General features: G+C 43.0%; 1 protein-coding gene across 1 annotated transcript in view; it reads left to right on the top strand.

The window, feature by feature from the left end:
* MCM3AP (minichromosome maintenance complex component 3 associated protein) overlaps nucleotides 1-18300 on the top strand; it is a 28575-nt gene that overhangs the window by 4818 nt on the left and 5457 nt on the right. The window contains exons 5-25 of the mRNA XM_064452227.1: nucleotides 458-654; nucleotides 1575-1714; nucleotides 2205-2402; nucleotides 2621-2889; nucleotides 3563-3725; nucleotides 4304-4464; nucleotides 5686-5930; nucleotides 6415-6605; nucleotides 7525-7625; nucleotides 8591-8722; nucleotides 9305-9418; nucleotides 9938-10090; nucleotides 12121-12318; nucleotides 12633-12701; nucleotides 13401-13535; nucleotides 13917-14070; nucleotides 14507-14765; nucleotides 15120-15217; nucleotides 16379-16769; nucleotides 16913-17170; nucleotides 17917-18046. Coding sequence (XP_064308297.1) covers nucleotides 458-654; nucleotides 1575-1714; nucleotides 2205-2402; nucleotides 2621-2889; nucleotides 3563-3725; nucleotides 4304-4464; nucleotides 5686-5930; nucleotides 6415-6605; nucleotides 7525-7625; nucleotides 8591-8722; nucleotides 9305-9418; nucleotides 9938-10090; nucleotides 12121-12318; nucleotides 12633-12701; nucleotides 13401-13535; nucleotides 13917-14070; nucleotides 14507-14765; nucleotides 15120-15217; nucleotides 16379-16769; nucleotides 16913-17170; nucleotides 17917-18046 — 3756 coding nt within the window. The remainder of the gene's footprint in view (nucleotides 1-457; nucleotides 655-1574; nucleotides 1715-2204; nucleotides 2403-2620; nucleotides 2890-3562; nucleotides 3726-4303; nucleotides 4465-5685; nucleotides 5931-6414; nucleotides 6606-7524; nucleotides 7626-8590; nucleotides 8723-9304; nucleotides 9419-9937; nucleotides 10091-12120; nucleotides 12319-12632; nucleotides 12702-13400; nucleotides 13536-13916; nucleotides 14071-14506; nucleotides 14766-15119; nucleotides 15218-16378; nucleotides 16770-16912; nucleotides 17171-17916; nucleotides 18047-18300) is intronic.

Here is an 18300-nt window from a genome sequence, read left to right as displayed (position 1 = left end):
TATGTTTGTATCTGTACCCTGTAAAATCTTTTAATAATCTCTGTTGCTATAGAAAGCATTTGGGTATTTTTTTATGCCAAACAGGGCTAGTTCCTGGCTTAAAATGCTAACTGCTGTGGTGTAGTGATGCAAAAATGCTGCAGCAGCCATCTGGTTCTGTCCACTCTAAGACAGATTCAGTAATACTATTTCTGTTGTACAAAGGCTAAAGCTTTCACCACAATCAAGAACACTTGGCAGTGTTGTCTGGGCAGTGCTGAGGATTTAACCAGATCAACTCCCAGTGCTCGTGTTAGCTCGTAACAACCTTAGTATGCTGATACATTCTTTGTTTGAGATACTGCCTTGTGAACAGAATGCTCTTCTGAACAGAGATGTCGATGTCCTAAAGAACAGTGAACTTATTAAGGTTGGGATGTGCATTAGTGTTTTATTGATTAAAAAAATCTATTTTTAGTTCTCCAGCAAAGAAGCCTGGTCTTCGAAAGGCACTGCAGTTTGAGGCAGATATGTTTGATTCTAGCTCTGACGGGCAGAGCTCAGAGGCCTTAGGAGTTTCATTGTCATCTCTTGGTAACCTGGTAGGATTAGTAGCTGAGACATCTGAAGAAAGATACCGTCTTTTGGACCAAAGGGACAAAATCATGCGGCAAGGTAATTACACAAGTTATTGAGTGTAACATCTGCTTCTCTGCTGGGAAGAAGTGTTTTGTGTCTGTTGCAAAGCTGTTGTGATATCATGGAGACGACTTTAAAGAGAGAGTTTAACATGGAGCAGTCTGTAAAATACTCTTCCATTGTTCATATATATATTAATTTCTTCTAGAACACGCAAAAATCTGTTTTACTTATTGCACATGCATATTTCTGTGGAAAGTGAATAGCAGATCGTTCATTGTCTGTGAAGGAGCCCATGTAGGGATATTTGCATCCCTGCAGGCTCTTTGAAGAAAGCTACCCAAAGCCTAACTGTGTTTCTCTAAACTCATACTGCTACACAGCTGGTAATTATTTCAAGTAATGGTCTTTTGTTTCACAGTGGTGGGTTGTAAACCCTTCCATCCTGTTCCTGCCATTTCAAAGCTGACCCTACTTTTAGTTTAAGGCCTTATTTTTAATATTGACAAACAATTTCTCGTCCACTTGACGTGGAATTATTAAATTGCCAGTGCTTAGTTAGGGCACAGAACATTGAGTATCTTTTAGAGGCTTCAGTCTTTTCAGCAAAACTCTAGAAATCCAGGTGGGATGGTAGGAGAAACTTCCCCAAAGGAGTGGTGCAACCCTGGGACAGCCCCAGGGTGGAGGAACCCCATCCTCGTGCGTTTCTGACCATGTCAAGGTGTAGATACAGCCTTGCTCTGAGTAGGGGTAGGATGGGGATCTCTAGAGACCTTTTTCCACCATCTTTCTTCCTTGAACTGTTGCCCTAGCAATGTGCTTCTTGACATCCATCCACTGATCAACATACAGGCTCCAACTGAAGCACCTGGCATGCTTAGGGCTGTGTTGGCACATCAGGGTAATAGCTTCTCCTGAAAACAAAACCAAGATGTTTGTTTGATTTTATTTAGCTCGAATAAAAAGGACTGATCTTGGCAAAGCAAAAACTGTTGTTGGCACTTGCCCAGACATGTGTCCTGAAAAGGAGCGCTACATGAGGGAGACAAGAAACCAGCTCAGTATCTTTGAATTGCTTCTAGGATCTGACAAGGTATGAGCCCTCAGTATGTAGGGGTTTGTTGTTCTCGGGACATCTGTTTGCTTGCTGCTTGTATAAAGTGGTCAGTGTTATTTTATTTGATTACAGGGTTAATTCTAGTGGGAAAAGTTTTGGAGCCTGTTTCATTAATGTCTTTCAATTCCCAGCTAGAGAATTGCTTTTTCACCCTTAGTCATGTCTTTTGTTTAGTTACAGCCAGGCTTTTAGAACTATATTTCTAAAACTCGATGGCGGCAGAATACGTGGTCTTAAATGTTGAGTCTCGAACTCATAACCTTCACGATCCTGTCATAAAAGAAAATAAAACATATTTGCTGTCATAGCAGAACAGATGTGGGCTGTTAGTGTGAACAGCAGAGAAACTCCTTTAATCGTCTTGTCTCCTTGCTGAAGTAAAGGCATGGATGGGATGAAATCCCCTATACTCCTGAAAAGTTGAACATATTCCTTGGACTTTGATTCTTTTCTCCACATCTTGCAGGTAGATCATGCAGCAGCAATCAAAGAATATAGCAGGTCTTCAGCAGATCAGGAGGAACCTTTGCCCCATGAATTGAGACCCTCTGAGGTGCTGAGCATGACCATGGACTATTTAGTGACAAACATTATGGATCAAGGAGAAGGAAACTACCGAGACTGGTACGACTTTGTCTGGAACAGAACTCGTGGAATAAGAAAGGTAAGCACTGGCAGATGGAGGTGTTTGATGATAAAAAGCAAAAGATCACATAATGCTCTAAAAAGTGAAGCAAAAAGCAATAGCAATTCAAATGTTTTGAATTGCAAAGTGGCTCAAAGCACAGTTGAAATGAGTTTTCCCGAAAGTAGTGCCAGATGACATGCTCTTTAACTGTAATATAGAAATACACGCAATGCTTTCTTTATCATTCTGGTTAGGATATAACCCAGCAACATCTCTGTAACCCGCTGATGGTGTCTCTGATTGAGAAGTGCACTCGCTTTCACATCCATTGTGCTCACCACCTGTGTGAAGAGCCCATGTCCTCCTTTGATGCCAAAATCAACAACGAGAACATGACTAAATGCCTGCAGAGCTTGAAGGAGATGTATCAGGACCTGGCTAACAAGGGGATTTACTGCAAAAGTGAAGCCGAGTTCAAAGGTTATAATGTCTTGCTGAATCTCAACAAGGGTGATATTCTCAGGTGGGAATAACAGATAGCACTTATTCTTTGTCTTTGCTTTTGGGGAGAATTGAGATTAGGATTAAGTCCAGACAAATTGTAATGGAAATGAAGAGCTTAGTTGCGACACTTCCACACATCATCCCCCCTCCCCCCAAGAAAGTGTGCTGTAGAATGTTTTATTTGAATTTTTAATTTTAAAAAGTGTTTTTTCCTTTACTTAAAAAATACAAAAAGCTTTATCTCCTTGAATAACTCACTAGAGTTTCTGCAGGTAGTAAAATACCCACCAACCAAATGAACAAAAAAAAGTTACATCTTCACTACTCTCAATCAAGGAAAATTTCTTCCTCTTCCCAGCATGGTATCCAAGCTTCACTTCTTTATCTGCAGTAGGGCCAAGCAAAAACAGTTTTGTGGGCAGAGCCATACTTTGCTTTTCTGGTCAATCTCTTAACTGCATTCCTTGCTAGACATTGGAGTGATGTACCTTGCTGATTATGCAAGCATTGTTAGAAGATTAATGATCAGTAAATAATGCTGTGAGTTTAACTCACATTCATTTGTTTTGGACAGGAGTTGCAAGTCTTGCTTAAGGCTCCTAATTTTAATTCTGTTTTGTTACAGGTTTGTATTGAATTGTGGTTGTTAATATTGAAGCAAAGGGTTTGTCTCTGTCTTTTTGTCTCCCCAGAGAAGTACAGCAGTTTCGTCCAGAGGTTAGAAACTCTCCTGAAGTTAGATTTGCAGTTCAAGCTTTTGCTGCATTAAACAGCAACAACTTTGTGAGGTTTTTCAAGTTAGTGCAAGCAGCTTCCTATCTGAATGCTTGTCTCTTACATTGTTATTTCAACCAGGTGAGAAAAAGGCAGATGGATATTTTTTGAAGTGTTAATCAGTAAAACCGACTGGGTCTTCTGGGAGGACATCTTAGCAGAAAACTTGGTAGATATTTAGCCTTAAAAATGATCTTATTCTTGCTTCTTCAGAAGTGTTTAAAAACTTATCAGGAGTTTTCTGCCGTGATGTAAAAGGCAAATACTGAAGTGCTCTTCTCAGCATCTTTCCCCCATAACTGTGTACAAATACATATTATTTCCCCTGCAAATAATAGGGAAGCAGAGAAGCAGGCCTGAAACCTTTGCAAAGGAAATATCAACCTGCACTTTCAGAAGCCCTTGCAAAGCTTTTTCTTCTGCATAAGTCACAAAGGGATATGCTCAAAATGAGCAGTTTCAAAGAGGAACAGATACTAGAAAGCAAGTGCATAGAATTTTAAAAGAAAGCTAAACCTGAAAAGTTGTTTGTGTGAATATTTGATGACAAAGTACTGATTTCTTCTAGGCATTATTTTCATGTTTGTAGTACACTTCATAGTACATTTTGGGGTCTTTAACTTAGTGGTTACCTGGCTTTTTCTTTTCTCTTCCCCCAGATTCGTAAAGATGCTCTCAAATCTCTCAATATTGCCTACACCGTGAGCACCCAGAGATGTACAGTGTTTCCCTTGGATCACCTGGTCCGCATGCTACTGTTCAAAGATTGTGAGGAAGCAACCGATTTTATAAGTTATTATGGCCTGAGTGTATCTGATGGGTAAGTGTAAGGAAAAGGGTGTCTGCGCTTTCAGATGCGTAGTGGGTTTAGACTGATGTTAGGTGAAGTGTTAATGTGGATGGGCTGCTCCTGCGGTTGGCAGCCAGAAAAAGAACAGGTGAAGGGTAGGGGCTGGGCTCTGTAAGCAAAGCATTAGGATGGTGATGGGTGTAGATTTTAATAATCTGATCTATCTTTGTTGCTGTACTTATGAGAAGTTCTTCAATTTTGCATCTTTCCCTCAAGAAATGGGGTTTGTATTCCTGTAACTACTGTGACTTCCCACAGTAGCTTTTTTTGCACTTGTGCGTATTTTTTTACTTGGCTTGATAAGGTGGCAAGGGATTTCAACGATACAAAATTCTTTCAGACTTCTGTGAGGTGGTCTAAAACGAGAGAAACATTTCCCCCAAAGGAGAGACTGCATATTGAGCTTAGTCTCCATTGGACTCCAGGGGCTTCTTCCCTAGAAAGAGATGTTGTGGATAACCCAGTAGCAAAAAAACCAAATTTGTTTTAGGTTCTTGTTTTGTAGCTGAATTGTAGTACATCACACTTCTGTAGGAAATGAGGATATGGTTCTGCTTCTCAGGAAACTGGCATTACGGTGATGCATGTAGGGCAAGATGAAGCTGAACAGTGCAAACCAGTTTTTAGAGGGTGTTGGAGGCCAATGACTTGCAGATAACAGTATCTGCCATGGAAACACATACATTGTAAGGTGTGCTCATACAGACTTGCAATCTCAAGAGATGGGAGAATGCAAAAAATTTGAGGATGCCAGTTAGAGTGGTCTATTTCCTGTTAGTATTCTGTTTTGAAATAATAAATTAGACTACAGATGCCAAGATTGGAAGAAGATTGCAGCTTCTAAAATGACTTCTGTAGATAGCACTGGCGTCTATCATGTGGGATGTAGTCTAGGTAAAATGTTCACAGATAATATACATGGTGGATAAAGGTTAAAAGGAGAAAGGGATAAAATAGTCCACAAGTGTGCCCAGAAATGTTAGTGCAGTTTATACTCTGTCCTGGAGGGAAAGCTGTGAGTACAGTGCTCTCTGCCTCCACTGCTCTAGTTCTGGCCAAAGACTGAACCAGGCAATCCTGAGTGCCCAGTGCCTGTCTTGCTTTGCCCTGCTAAACTGTCCAGCTGAAAACCTATAGGTTACTGGAGCTTTGAGGATGCACTCCTGTGTTTTGGTTTTTTTTTCCCCCTAGTACCTATGTAGAGCTGAATCGCTCAGCTTTCTTGGAGCCAGACGGATTACCCAAACCACGTAAATCGATGTTTGTCAGCCAGAAGCTAACTGTCTCAGTTGGGGAAGTTGTAAATGGTGGGCCGTTGCCCTTGGTGCCTCACCACGTGCCTGTGTCCAGCTTCAATGGACAGAACAAATACACTGGCGGAAGTGTCTCTGTGGATCAAGCTGGTAGTAGCCAAAAATCCAGTGTGGAAGCAACAGGTAAGAGCAACATAGGTGAAATAACTAAATATTCTGCCCCTTCAGACAGCCAACTTCCCTTTTCAGTTTGCAGATTTTGTATCACAACTGTTCCTACTGTATGTATAATCATGTTTTTCAAGTTAGCTGAACATACGCTTCTTTGTCCTGCTGAAAGTACAGGTACTTGGCATTTATTCAAGAGGTGTGTGTAGGTGCTAGGTGTACTTGACTTAAAAGAGTTGTTTTGTTGGAAATATATGTGCTTGGTATTGGGGGTAATATGCAATGACATTTCCACATGTTTTGTATAAAATATTAATATAAATCAGTTTCTATGGTATAATTATATTTTTAGCTTTAAGGCAGCAAGCTTCTGTTACAGACTTGTTTTATGACCTGATGAGATTTATCAGACAAGTTGGCTTTTGAAGATGAGAATAGTTTTGCTTCTCTTTGTGACTGACCTGGTTTCCTTAATTTTTCTGTTCCCCCACCTCTCGAGAAGGAAGAATGGAAAGCAAAGGTGTGGATTTAGATGCCGCAGCAGTAAGAGTCCAGCCCCCAGCTCATCTTCTGCCCTCACTGTTACCTCGTCAGCTTGTGCCAGTGCTGCCTCTTGCACAGGCAGTCTCTCAACCTGCTGGACAACCTGAGCCTCTCTCTTCAAAGCCTCAGCCTGTCTACACAGACACAGTAAGGAAACTTAAACCCATCATGAAATATTGGGGAGCGACCTTTTAGCATATTTCACAGATAACTGAGTTCTTAGGTTGTTCTGGTTTTCCAGAACCTGCATTTGTTATGTAGAGTCAAAAGGAAGCACGCCCTGCTTCAGTGCTATGGATGCTTTGAGAAGTTGTTTCCTTGGACTGTTCAGAAAAGACAAAAGTCTTGAGTGATTTCAGATGCAAGCCTGAAATGTCAATGCTTGCTCCAACTCCTTCATTAGGATAAAGTCCTGTCTGTTTAGCATTTATTTGAGAAACCCCTAAGGTGAGAGTCAGAAAGTGATAGTATAAAGTGATTATCTTTGACTTAGTAGGTAAACTGCTTTAGTGAATAATATTGAGCTGTTTCTTAATGGTATGTATTTCAGATGAGACATGACAAAGTTTCTTCTTGTGGGTATATGACTATTAATGTTGGGTCTTGAATGTGTACCCTGCGCATCTGTGCTGTTCCCCTTCTCCCTCCCACACATGTTTAGATATGTACTAATGCTGAACCCATCTCAGTGTCTCATTGCTTTGTAAAGTATAGCTGCCGTATTCTACCTAGATGTCACTACATTTCAGTGAAGATTAGACCTGGTCATTTGGAATTAACTGAAGTGAGAGAAACTCTTAAGTAAGAAAATAGGAATCCCTCTGAAATTCCACTTTTATAGCTGCTTTTGTTTCTAGGTTGTTACAAACCTTTTAGATAATCAAACATGACAGCCTGGAAATTTTAGACTAAGCTAGCTTAGTTTGTAAGTAGAAACATGGATGGTATTGCCAATTACAGTCAGTTAAACAAGGCTGAAAAGCCTCACTCCCAATTCACGTGTACACCCAGGCCATCCTGAACAGGCCTGCATCTTGCTTCAGCTGCTTCCTCTCCTGTGTTGTAGGACATTGCCGAAGTGGTGGATGGGCTCGTGCATGACGTCCTCAAAGGAGAGTGCAGAGAAGTCAGCAAAGCAGGAGTGGCTTATGTGACTGCTGCCATCTGGTAAAGAGCACTTATTGCTGGTACTCCTGGAGTCTGTCATCAAAGCTGCCGTTTGCTATAGCAGCACCATGTGGGAAGATCATAAAACTAAACAAGCCGAGGTCTGTAGTGGAGATAGTCTTCTGATACAGTTGAGGGAAAACCAGACTTTTCTTCAGGTGTCTGCCACCTCTGTTACACACCAGGTAGCCTAATGGAAGGCCATCTGCAAACCTGTTTAAACCTTGCCTTGTATGACACCACTGCCACAAGAAGTATGTGTTGTGGAAGGGAAGGTGCCCAAAGGGGGACAAGAGGAGTAAGTCCAGATCTGGCTGCTTCTTTGCTTCAGATAACACTTCATCTCCGAGGCAGCTGGTAGAGTTGTAGATATGGGTTTGTGGCCAAAACAGCGTTATTAACACACCAATGTTTTGGTTATTGCTGAACAGAACAGGGTCAAGGCCTTCCTTGTTTCCTACGCTGCACCCCCATGAGTAGGCTGGGGGTGTGCCAGAGACTGGGAGGGGACAAAGTCAGGACAGCTGACCCAGACTGACCAAAGTCCATACTGTGTGACGTCATGGTCAGCAATAAAACTGGGTTAGTGGAAGAAGAAGGTGGGGTTTTCTGGTTTCCAGGGTGGCCATTGATTGGAGACTGTCCAGCATTGGTCTGCCTGTGGGAGGTGGTGGCTGACTGCCTTTGCTTTGCTGGGTTGGGGGTGTGGGTGTTGGGTGTTTTTCCCTTCACCTATTACAGTGTCTTTATCTCCATCCACAAGTTGTCTTGCTTTTGTTCTTCCCACCTTCTCCCTCTGTCCCGGTGCAGGGAGGGGAGTGAACCAGTAGCAGTGTGGGTGCTTGGCTGGTGGCTGGAGTCAGCCCAGCACAGCAGAGTTGAGGGTATGCTTGAGAAAAGCACAGACACAGGGCTTTGTATCAAAATTTTCTGGCTTTGAAAAGAGAATTGCTGTTTCTTCACAGCATCTCAGAGGCCACTGTGGAGGACCTCATGGCTGAAGTGATGGGGGAGATCCTTAGACAAGTGGCTAGAAGCATGCTTAATGTGGAAAGAGAGCGTGTCAGAGAGGAAAGGCGCAGAGTGGAGGAAGAAAGGTGAGTCACCACTTTTGCTGTGGGCAGGGTGGGCTGTATATAACCTTAGGCAACATAGTGACAGCTGGTGCCAACCTGAGACAGCGTGCACGTGTGCTCAAGCCCTGTGTCTTTCTGCCACACTGACGGCACTCTGTTTGTCTCACCTTGAGCTGCCCTGGGATCAGGCAGACAGGCTGTCCCTTCTGCATTCTCAGCTGATCTGATAGCTAGTATTTTATTGACCGTGCAGAGCCACTATGAAAATCGTTGGTGGGAATTTTGGGAACTTTTATTCATCCAGAGCTTCCAGAAAGGGAGATGCATCCCAGCCCTCCTGTATGCAGGAACTTTTCCTTCTGAGTGAGCTACTTGTCTGTAGCTTACTGGGATAAGAATAAAATAACCCACCTGGGTCCATGCAAAGCTGTTTAGAGAGAGAAACCAGTTAGTGGGAACTCAATTTTAGGTGAATTAACTGTCTGATACTGCGTGTAGCTCTCATGTAATTAAGTGGTAAGTTTGCTGGTGTGAATCTTTTCACTTGTGGAAATCTTGCTGCTCTTGTCTTGCCCTTTGTGTAAATCTTTTCTGTCCTTCCAGGCAAAAGCAGGAAAGAGAACAGTTAATAAAGCAGTTGAGCCAGTTGGTGGGTATGGAGTTAATGGAAGAAGTAATAAAGGAAAGTGTTCAAGAAGCTTCAGCCAGTGAGTTAAAGTACGTACAACATACTGTATGCTATACTTTGTAGGATGCTTTTCTAAAGGCAGGAAATTGTTAGGGAATGGTGAACTTTTTGCTTGTCCTTCTCTGAGTTCGTCTTCAATAAGCTACTTGAATGAGAGGGTAGGTGTACTTGATCGTACAGCGGGCTGCCAGTTTGCAGTTGCACTGTGTCAAGCAGTTGCAGTCCTTCAGGGTAGAGGGAATAGAGGCTTCGTCTAGGAGAATGCTGCCCTGTGTGCTTATTTTTCTCCCGACTCCCTTATGGCTCAGCTGTGGGCTTTCCCGTGAGCTTTCCTGTAGACCCTTCTTTGGAAGCCCATGATCAGTGTAAAACTTTAAGGACTTCTGATTGATTACAGGTCTTGGTTAGAAAGGCCGTAGAGAAGTGTGGAAAATCCCTCCCCTTTGCTAAATATGATGGTCTCTCCTGTTGTACCTCAGCTAATCGTACTGGCATTTGCTGCAATCTCCACCTCACTAGAGGTCTTGGTTTGTTTCATTTTGAACTAGATGTGCCTTAGAAAGAGACCGGCAAGCCCGTATTGCCCGGTGTTCAGAAGAAGTCTGTGGTCATGTCATGGACCTCTTTCTGGAGGATGAGATTTTCCAGATTGCTAAGGAAACCCTTCAGGAGCTCCAGTGTTTCTGCAAGTACTTGCAACGGTAAGTTGCCACTCTGTAACACAGCTGCTTTTCTTAGGAGTGTTGGCATGGAGTGCTTAACAGAATCTGAACTACAGCTGTCTGGTGCATTCTTTTTTTCTGTCATCTTGTCTCAGCTGTAAGGGTAGACTTACAGCCTTTATTACCAGCCTCTAATAAGGTACTCAGCTATATGTGGGGAGGGGAGAACACCTCATCAGAGTCAAGTAATAAGCTTGGTAACAGATGGCAGCTTCATTCTGTCTAGAAACTTGTAATAATTTCTCCTTGTATTCTTTCTGTTGGATGCTTGTTTTTCTGGATGTGTGCTAAGTGTTCAGTGGCTGTTGTGGTGCTCCAAGGCAGAGATTAATTTCTCCCTGTGCTGTGCTGCCCCGGTGCAGTCAGGTTGAGGTGCATTTCAGGTGGCATTTCTTACTGCTAAAGAGGAAGCAGCAGGCTAGCCTTTTTACTGTGGAGCACCTTCCCTTGCAAAGTTCTTCCTGTCCTAAAACTGAGTTCATGTGTCTCTTCAGGGCATGCACAAATCACCTTTAGTGCAATATGGAAGGTTAAAATGGAGCCTGAAGATACATGAAACAAATTTACATGCAGCAAAGAAAACTGAATGATGCAAGAATGTTTGGGTTTTGCTTTGTTTGGATTTGTAGGTTTTGTTTTTTTTAATAAGCCCTGAAAATACATAGAATCATTAAGGTTGGAAAAGACCTCTAAGATCATCAAGATCAAGTCCAAGCATCAACCCAACACCACCATGTCTCCTAAACCATGTCCTGAAGTACCATGTCTACACATTTTTGAACACCTCCAGGGATGGTGACTCCACCACCTCTCTGGGCAGCCTGTTCCAATGCCTGACCATTCTTTCAGTATAGAAGTTTTTCCTAATATCCAATCTAAACCTCCCCTGACACAACTTGAGGCCATTTCCTCTTGTCCTGTCACTAGTGACTTGGGACAAGAGACCAACACCCACCTCACTACAGCCTCCTTTCAGGTAGTTGTAGAGAGCAATAAGGTCTCCCCTCAGCCTCCTCTTCTCCAGACTAAACAACCCCAGCTCCCGCAGCCGCTCCTCATCAGACTTGTTCTCCAGACCCTTCACCAACTTCGTTGCCCTTCTCTGGACATGCTCCAGCACCTCGATGTCCCTCTTGTGCTGAGGAGGCCAAAACTGAACACAGTGTTTGAGGTGCGGCCTCACCGGTGCTGAGAGGGGCACGATCACTTCCCTGCTCCTGCCTGGCCACACCATTCCTGATGCAAGCCAGGACGCTGTTGGCCTTCTTGGCCACCTGGGCACACTGCTGGCTCATAAATTTTGTGTTTATAAAACTGTTGGGCAGTACGTGTTTTGAATCATTTGGTCATAGAAAAATAGACTAGCATCTAATGATAAAGGCTTTATTTTATGTTCTTTTCTAGTTGGTGAATTTGCCTTTTTAAAATGTTCTGTAAAAACAGAACACAAAAGTGGCATACCTTTCTTATTGCAATAGATGTTGCAAAAGTATTTTCAGCAAGCACTTGAGCTATCAGAGAAGCTTTATAATGGATCATTGTAAAATGGTCTATGTGCTAGGAATAAACTCACTGAAAATGGGGAAGGAAATGATGCTTGACCTTTTGCCTGGGGAGCACAGCTTAGGACAGTTGAGGAAGGGGTGAGATGGAAGAGCAGCAGTCCTGCTTTCCTCTTGTGATCAGAGAGAGCAAGCACAGCTTGCTAAGCAGAAGGCTGCTCCCTTTTGTCTGCATTGGGTTTTTGAATGGGGCTCAAGGCTGCCCCTTTCGGACACTGCTTGTGTACAGCTGGTAGATCTGAGCTCCTACTTTGTGGCTGTGTGCAGAAATACAGCCTGAGCCTGCTGCACCACTTGCATGCATCATCTCGTGCTCACCCCTGGGCAGACCGTGACTTGTCTGGATCAGGGTTTGGGAGCCTGATCCAGTCTGAAGAACAAAGATGAGAAGACCTATTTGGTCTGCAGAAAGGTCAACATTAATAAACTATCGATTCTCTTCCTAAGGTGGAGGGAAGCAGTGGCAGCTCGAACAAAGTTGAAACGTCAAATGAGGGCCTTTCCAGCTGCTCCCTGTTGTGCAGACCCAGAAAATAAACTGAAAGCCTTGTCCCCCAGTGCTGAGTGGCCTATAGCCATGGAGAACTTGTGCAAGAGAATTGTAAACCTGGGGAATGGAGGAAAGCTGGGGATCTCTTGCACGAGGTAAGGGTACTTAGAGTGACAGCAATTGGCAACTGTTTGATTTTTGGAAGGTAAGTTACAAAGGAGCCCTCTTTGAACCTTCATTGTGAACGTTAATAGTTTTGGAAAAAGGTTTGTTCTCAAATATCCCCCAAAAGACCCTTTCTGCACAAATGCCGTGACAAAGACTGCAAACCTAAAGAAACCCTTCTTCTATTAGCAGCAACTTTCTAAAGTGTCTGCAAAACTTCTTAGGTCTTAGTGAGTGTTTCTTAAATTTGGTTAAAGTACCTGTTTTATACCAAAAATTATAACCAAGAGTCTTCTGTTTCCAGATTGAATTGGCTGAGAAACACGACAATGCATGAAATCAAAGTTCAGCACTTCTACCAGCAATTGGTAAGGTACGTTGGTGTTTCCTTCAAGGAAAAACAGGAATCAAACTGTAACAGAATTGCCAGAGATCTCAAATGTCAGTAAGGAATGCCAAATCATACCGGAGTGTCCACTTGCAGCCTTGCTCTGGGAGTATTTTTGAGATAAGGGAAGCTGGAAGATAAATTCATGAAAGTATTAGGCCGTATGATCCTATTGCTGTGGGTGTAACTTTAAGGATCTGATGGATATTATGAGTTTGGGGTGGTTTTCTTTTTGTACGTGGGTGGGATGGGGCCTGGGATACGGGGTTGTGGGAGAGGAGTAAGTGAGCTGTTACCAGCCTGGATTGTGGCACAAAGGGATTGATCTAAACGTTTAAGGTGCAGCCCATGGTCAGCCTTCTCATAGCTTGCCATGCATTCTAATAGCCTGTGTGTTTATTAGAGCAGGGTATTGAAGCAGTGTGGAAGTGAAGCAATACACATGGTCCCAAAATCCCCAGAGTAAGGCTCATGTAACAGATTTAGCAGCTGTGATTCTTGAATGCATCTGGCCTGTGGTGAAATAGATGGGCACCAGCTGTAAAGAATTAGCTCTAATTTTGGACTGTTTGAACTGGACAGTAGCTACTTAGAGTATTACAACTTGCTCAAAGCAAGAAAAATGTTCCCCATGTGGGAATGATCAGTAGGGGGTTGTCTCACCAGCTTCTGTCTCTCTTTAAGTGATTTAGCTTGGACTCCCCTGGATCTTGTCTCATTAATCACTGAACATATTCCAGTTCAACAAGAACAGTTTTTTTGGAAGGTGCTATTGGTTTTGCCAAATGATGATGAATATGCAAAGGATGATCCCAACAGGTAAGTAAAAGTTGATTGCTGGATCCCTTTCTCACGCAGGGCAGTCAAACAGAAGAGGAGTCCTTGATGTAAGTTTTTCCTGTACTGTATCAAATTTCCAGGGTTTTTTTGCGGCTTTTTTTTTCTCCAGAGCACTCTAAACAATATAGCTGTAACTTATTGCAGTGGTCTGTATCTTCTTCTGACATTGTTTTTTGAATTCCTTTTGCTCATACTGAAAACAGAAAATCTTGGAATGTGTAGCAGTGTGGAGAATTTCAGGACATTTAATAGCTGTTCAGCAAAATCCAAGTAATGTGAAGGTTGGGGTTATGATAGATTGTGATGTCTTAGAGGTGTTGGTGCTAAAACCCTAAAAGCCTACTCTTTCTTGTTTGCTAGGGTACTGGTGGATTGGTTGAAAGCCAAATTTAAGGGAGACAAAAGCCGGAATAAAAATGCTTCACATACAGAAGGCAGAATTCAAACGCTGACATTATTTAATTCTCTTGGCATGCAAGGAAGCAGAAGCATTAAAGTCAGTGTGTGTATAAAGGTAGGTGAGAACAGTTTTGTGATACCTAACAGGCCATAAAAGTAGGGTGTACTCTTTTCCAGGGGCTGCTGTGTGGAGGCTTTTCACACTGTATCCCATCAGATGGAAGGAGATGACCTGAAAAAAGATGGATTTTTGTCCTTGTTTCCAGTCAGCCTAATAAATACCTGCCTAAATACAGTGCAATAGTTAGAACCTCGGTCACCTCAATTCCTGATGCCAAATCAGGTGCTGAATTGCACTTTTGTGCTCACCAGCATCTGTTGGACACATCCATGTTTGTTGGTCTTATAACTTCTTGTCTTAGGATTTGTAGAGCTCCTGGTGATGAATGTCAAAGCTGAATGCTAATGATAGTAAACTGCAGATTTCAGTATGAAAATAGCTTTGTTTCGCTTTAGCTACATTACTGTTATCATCTTTGTAATTTTTATAGGTGGCACATGGTGCGCTGTCTACCTCTGAGCTTGATACAGCTGAGATGCAAAAAGACTTGCTTGGAACTAGTGGTCTTATTCTTCTCCTGCCCCGTCAAGTTAGAAGTGAAGATGTTGCAGAAGATGATGTTTATTGGCTTTCAGCTTTGCTGCAGTTGAAACAGTTGCTTCAGGCCAAACCTTTCCACCCGATAGTTCCCTTGGTGGTTCTAGTCCCTGGTCAGGAAGAGGAGGCCACAGAGAAAGAAGTAGAAGAAGGTATGTAATTATTTCTGTGCCTTGAAAAAAACAATGTGAATGTTTAGGGCTGCCCTAAGTAGAATTGTTGTGGCTAGTGCAGTCTCTCAAATACAGCATCTAGTTAAGGGAGAGACTGAAGTACATAACTTTTCAAAGCTTTGCTAGAAATCCAGCAGCTTTAAGAACCAATAAATATGGAAAGAAATGAACTTTCTTTTGGCTTCCACATTGCACATGGTATTTGATCCTGAGAGTCTGTGGGGAAGGATGGAGAAGTGATGCTGTGAATGTATGCAGAGTGTAAGACTAGGTCAGAGCAGGAGATACCTATTTGCTCTTTCTCTGTGTATTGTGGGTTTTCTTATTTTTAAGGCTTGATGCTGCAGGACTTGATTTCAGCACAGCTTATTTCAGACTACACCATTGTTGAGCTCCCAGGTTCTATCAATGACTTACAAGGCACCAGAAGGGTAAGAACAGCAACTCACGTGAAGAGATACTTGCCTGTTTTATCATTAACCTCTCAATTACTAATGCCTTATATGGAATTACTATGTTCTCAGTAGCTTAAATCACAGCTGAGTCTTGTGTAATGGGATATTTTTTTTTGGTGGAAGTTTCTGTAATGTAATTCTTGTTCAAAAAGTTCTCTTACCATTTTTTTTTCATACACCTGAATTTGCTGGAGTCACATACTCACTTGTTAATAGTGATTCCAACATTAGCCAGAACTATGCTGAAATTAAATATATCTGCTACTTTTCAGTATTTGTGACTGTTCTATTTTAGCTGATTAGAGATCGGTGGCCTTTGCTCCATAAAAGATAGGGTTTTTTCTGTCTAATACCGAAAACTGCACTGGATTTACACAATCCACATATTTTGGTCTCATTCTTGTCTGTCCTGCCTGCACTGACTAGCAGAGGTACTGTTGCTGCCTAAGAGGAGTGCTAGTGCTCCTTCCCTTGTCCTTCAGTTTGTGGTGTCCTTGGCAATGGTGGCCTGGAGACTAACCAAAAACCCATGAAGGAAAATACTTAAGTCTAAAATAGGGTTTTTTGTGGGGGACTCTAAGCAGGATGGGTTGGAGAGGTGGGATAGGGTAATGGCCAAACTGTCTCAAACTAAGAGCAGCTCCAGCCCCATGTTGCCTTCTTGTGGTGCCTGTAGAAGGTGCCTAAGAAAGAAGGTGGAAACAAGACAAGCCTAGAGTGATGCTCTGCCTCAAACCCTCAGCTTGCATCTCTCTGCAGCTCAAGAACTGCCATGATCAGGCATGACTTCTCTGGATAGACTCACCCTAGGCTAATTCCTGTGAATCTGTCCAACTTCTCCCAGATAAGTTTTCAGCATCCCCAGCATCGTGCAGCAGGAAGTTCCGCAGCACAACTGCACATGGTGTGAACAGCCTCTTTCTGTTGGTTCCTGAGCCTGCTGCATGTGATTTTCATTTGTGACCACCTAGTCGGAGAGTTACCGTTACAAATACTGGGATGATAGTTGATTTGTTTGTATTTTGCTGCATAGTATCTCGAATACTGTTACATCAGACTTAGGGTTGCAGGATTGAATCCTTTGTGTACTGATCACTGCGGAGCAGTTTCCAACCACCCATGTTTTGTGTGTTGTAGATCTCTGCGGCTGTGAGCTGGCTGGTTTCTCAATGCCCTGACTCCCTTGAGCTCTGCAGTCAGACCCTTCGGGAGTATGTTGAGGATGGGATTGATGGTGAATTTGGCAAGCGCTTCTACCATGACTGGAAGGAAAGGCGTTTAGCTGGCCTGCCATCTCAGGAGCCTGGGGTCATCACAGAGCTGTACAACAGCACACTGCAGTTTCTTTCTGATGTGGCATCCTCAGAGCACCTTTGTGACTTGTCTTGGCCTGTTACTGAGTTTTCAGAGCCTGGGGGTAACAAGCTGTTGCCCCACCTGCAGTGGAACATGCCCAGTCACCTGGCCTGGCTGAAGAAGGCTGTGCTGTCCTTCCAGATTCCATACCTAGATCAGCCTCCATTAGGTGGTATGTACTTCATGCTGCGGTATCCTCTAGGCGGCACGTCATTCTCTCTGATGTGCCTGTGCTGTGTTGAAATATCAGCCTGTATGGTGGGTGGTTTGGCTCTGTCACAGTTCTTGCAGTTTACTGTGTTTTTTTCCCCATAGCTCCTTGGAGTCCTGTATGCAGCATGATTTTTCAGTATGTGTCTCAGATTTCTAACTCTTCCCATACTCAACCACTGATCCAGTCTCAAGTGGAGAATCTGCTGAGCAAAACTTACCAGAAGTGGAAAGACACTACATCTGGTAACTCTGATGCAGATGGACCTTCTGTTGATGAGATCCCTTGGGATGATATCTTGGCAGTCTGCATTGATCATAAACTGAGAGACTGGAAACCACCCAAACTGCCTATTGCTCCAGGTATTGCGTGCCATTCTACAACACAGATGATACTTCTTGCACAACTGTGTTTAATAACTTCGCAGTGGTGCCTTTTTGTGTGGCAGGAAGCGATTATGTAGGAGGGAGGGAGCTATAGTCTTGATCTCCTCCTGTAGAATGATACTGTGCTTACTGTACATCTTTCTGCTCTTTGGAGTATGTATTTAGTGTTAATTTATGACTTGACTTGAGCCTGTGATTTTGTCTCTGTGTGGAGGAATATGGTCGGAGTCTTTCAGCCCTCCTCTCCTAGTAGGAAAAGGTTTACATTCAACCAAAGGCCAAGAATTGGTCCCTCGGAAGTCATGTAAGTTCAGGTCAGCTGAGGTGGCAGGCTGCTACGGTTAATGAGCACTTTCATGGATTAATGAAATTTGGCTTGGATTCTGTTTGCTTTCAGTTTCAAGTGTATGGGGTTGGTTTTGAGCCCTGTTTGGCTTAACTAGAGGGAGCCTCTTAATGAACCCACTGAACACCAAACTTGGATGCACTAGAACTTTTTAAATGAAGATAAATGAGCATTTTATAGCTTTTCACAGTAATCTGGTATCTATTGAACAGTAAGTCAGTTCAGGAAGGCTCCTTTTTACATGCAGGTTACAACTTAAAGCTACTTGAAAGCAAAGATACGATTTTTCTTCAAATTGGCTTTTCAGTACTGAGCTTTTCTTCTGAAGGGGAAAATCTGTTCTAATATTAAATGTTGGGTTTGGGTTTATTCACAGAAGCAGTAAGTGAAGATGGTCAGATTCGTGTGTACTACTTCAAGGAACATTTAAAGAATTTCACTGTCCCTTTTTCGTGGGAACAAGCCAGACTGCGCACGCAGGAGGAGATCCGGCAAGGCCATGAGAGGTGAGGCGGCTGCTGGCACCGCCTGCAGGGGTAGCATTGAGCTGTCTTTTGTGCCATCAGAGTTGTTCAGTGAACTCCAAGGAGGTTGCTCAGGGCCTCTATGATGAATAAATACTACTGCCATGATGCTGAAAACCGGTATATGGCATCCTCTGAGATCATGCTTGTGTACATCTCTCTAAAATGATGTACAAGGGCGTGCTGAGTCTGGGTACTAAGTAGATTTTTATTTCTGCACAGTTACTCAGCTCTTG

The sequence above is a fragment of the Phalacrocorax carbo genome, chromosome 5 (genome assembly GCF_963921805.1).
Source record: "Phalacrocorax carbo chromosome 5, bPhaCar2.1, whole genome shotgun sequence".
In the NCBI taxonomy this organism is placed as follows: Eukaryota; Metazoa; Chordata; class Aves; order Suliformes; family Phalacrocoracidae; genus Phalacrocorax; species Phalacrocorax carbo.
This window is presented reverse-complemented; position numbering and strand designations above follow the sequence as displayed.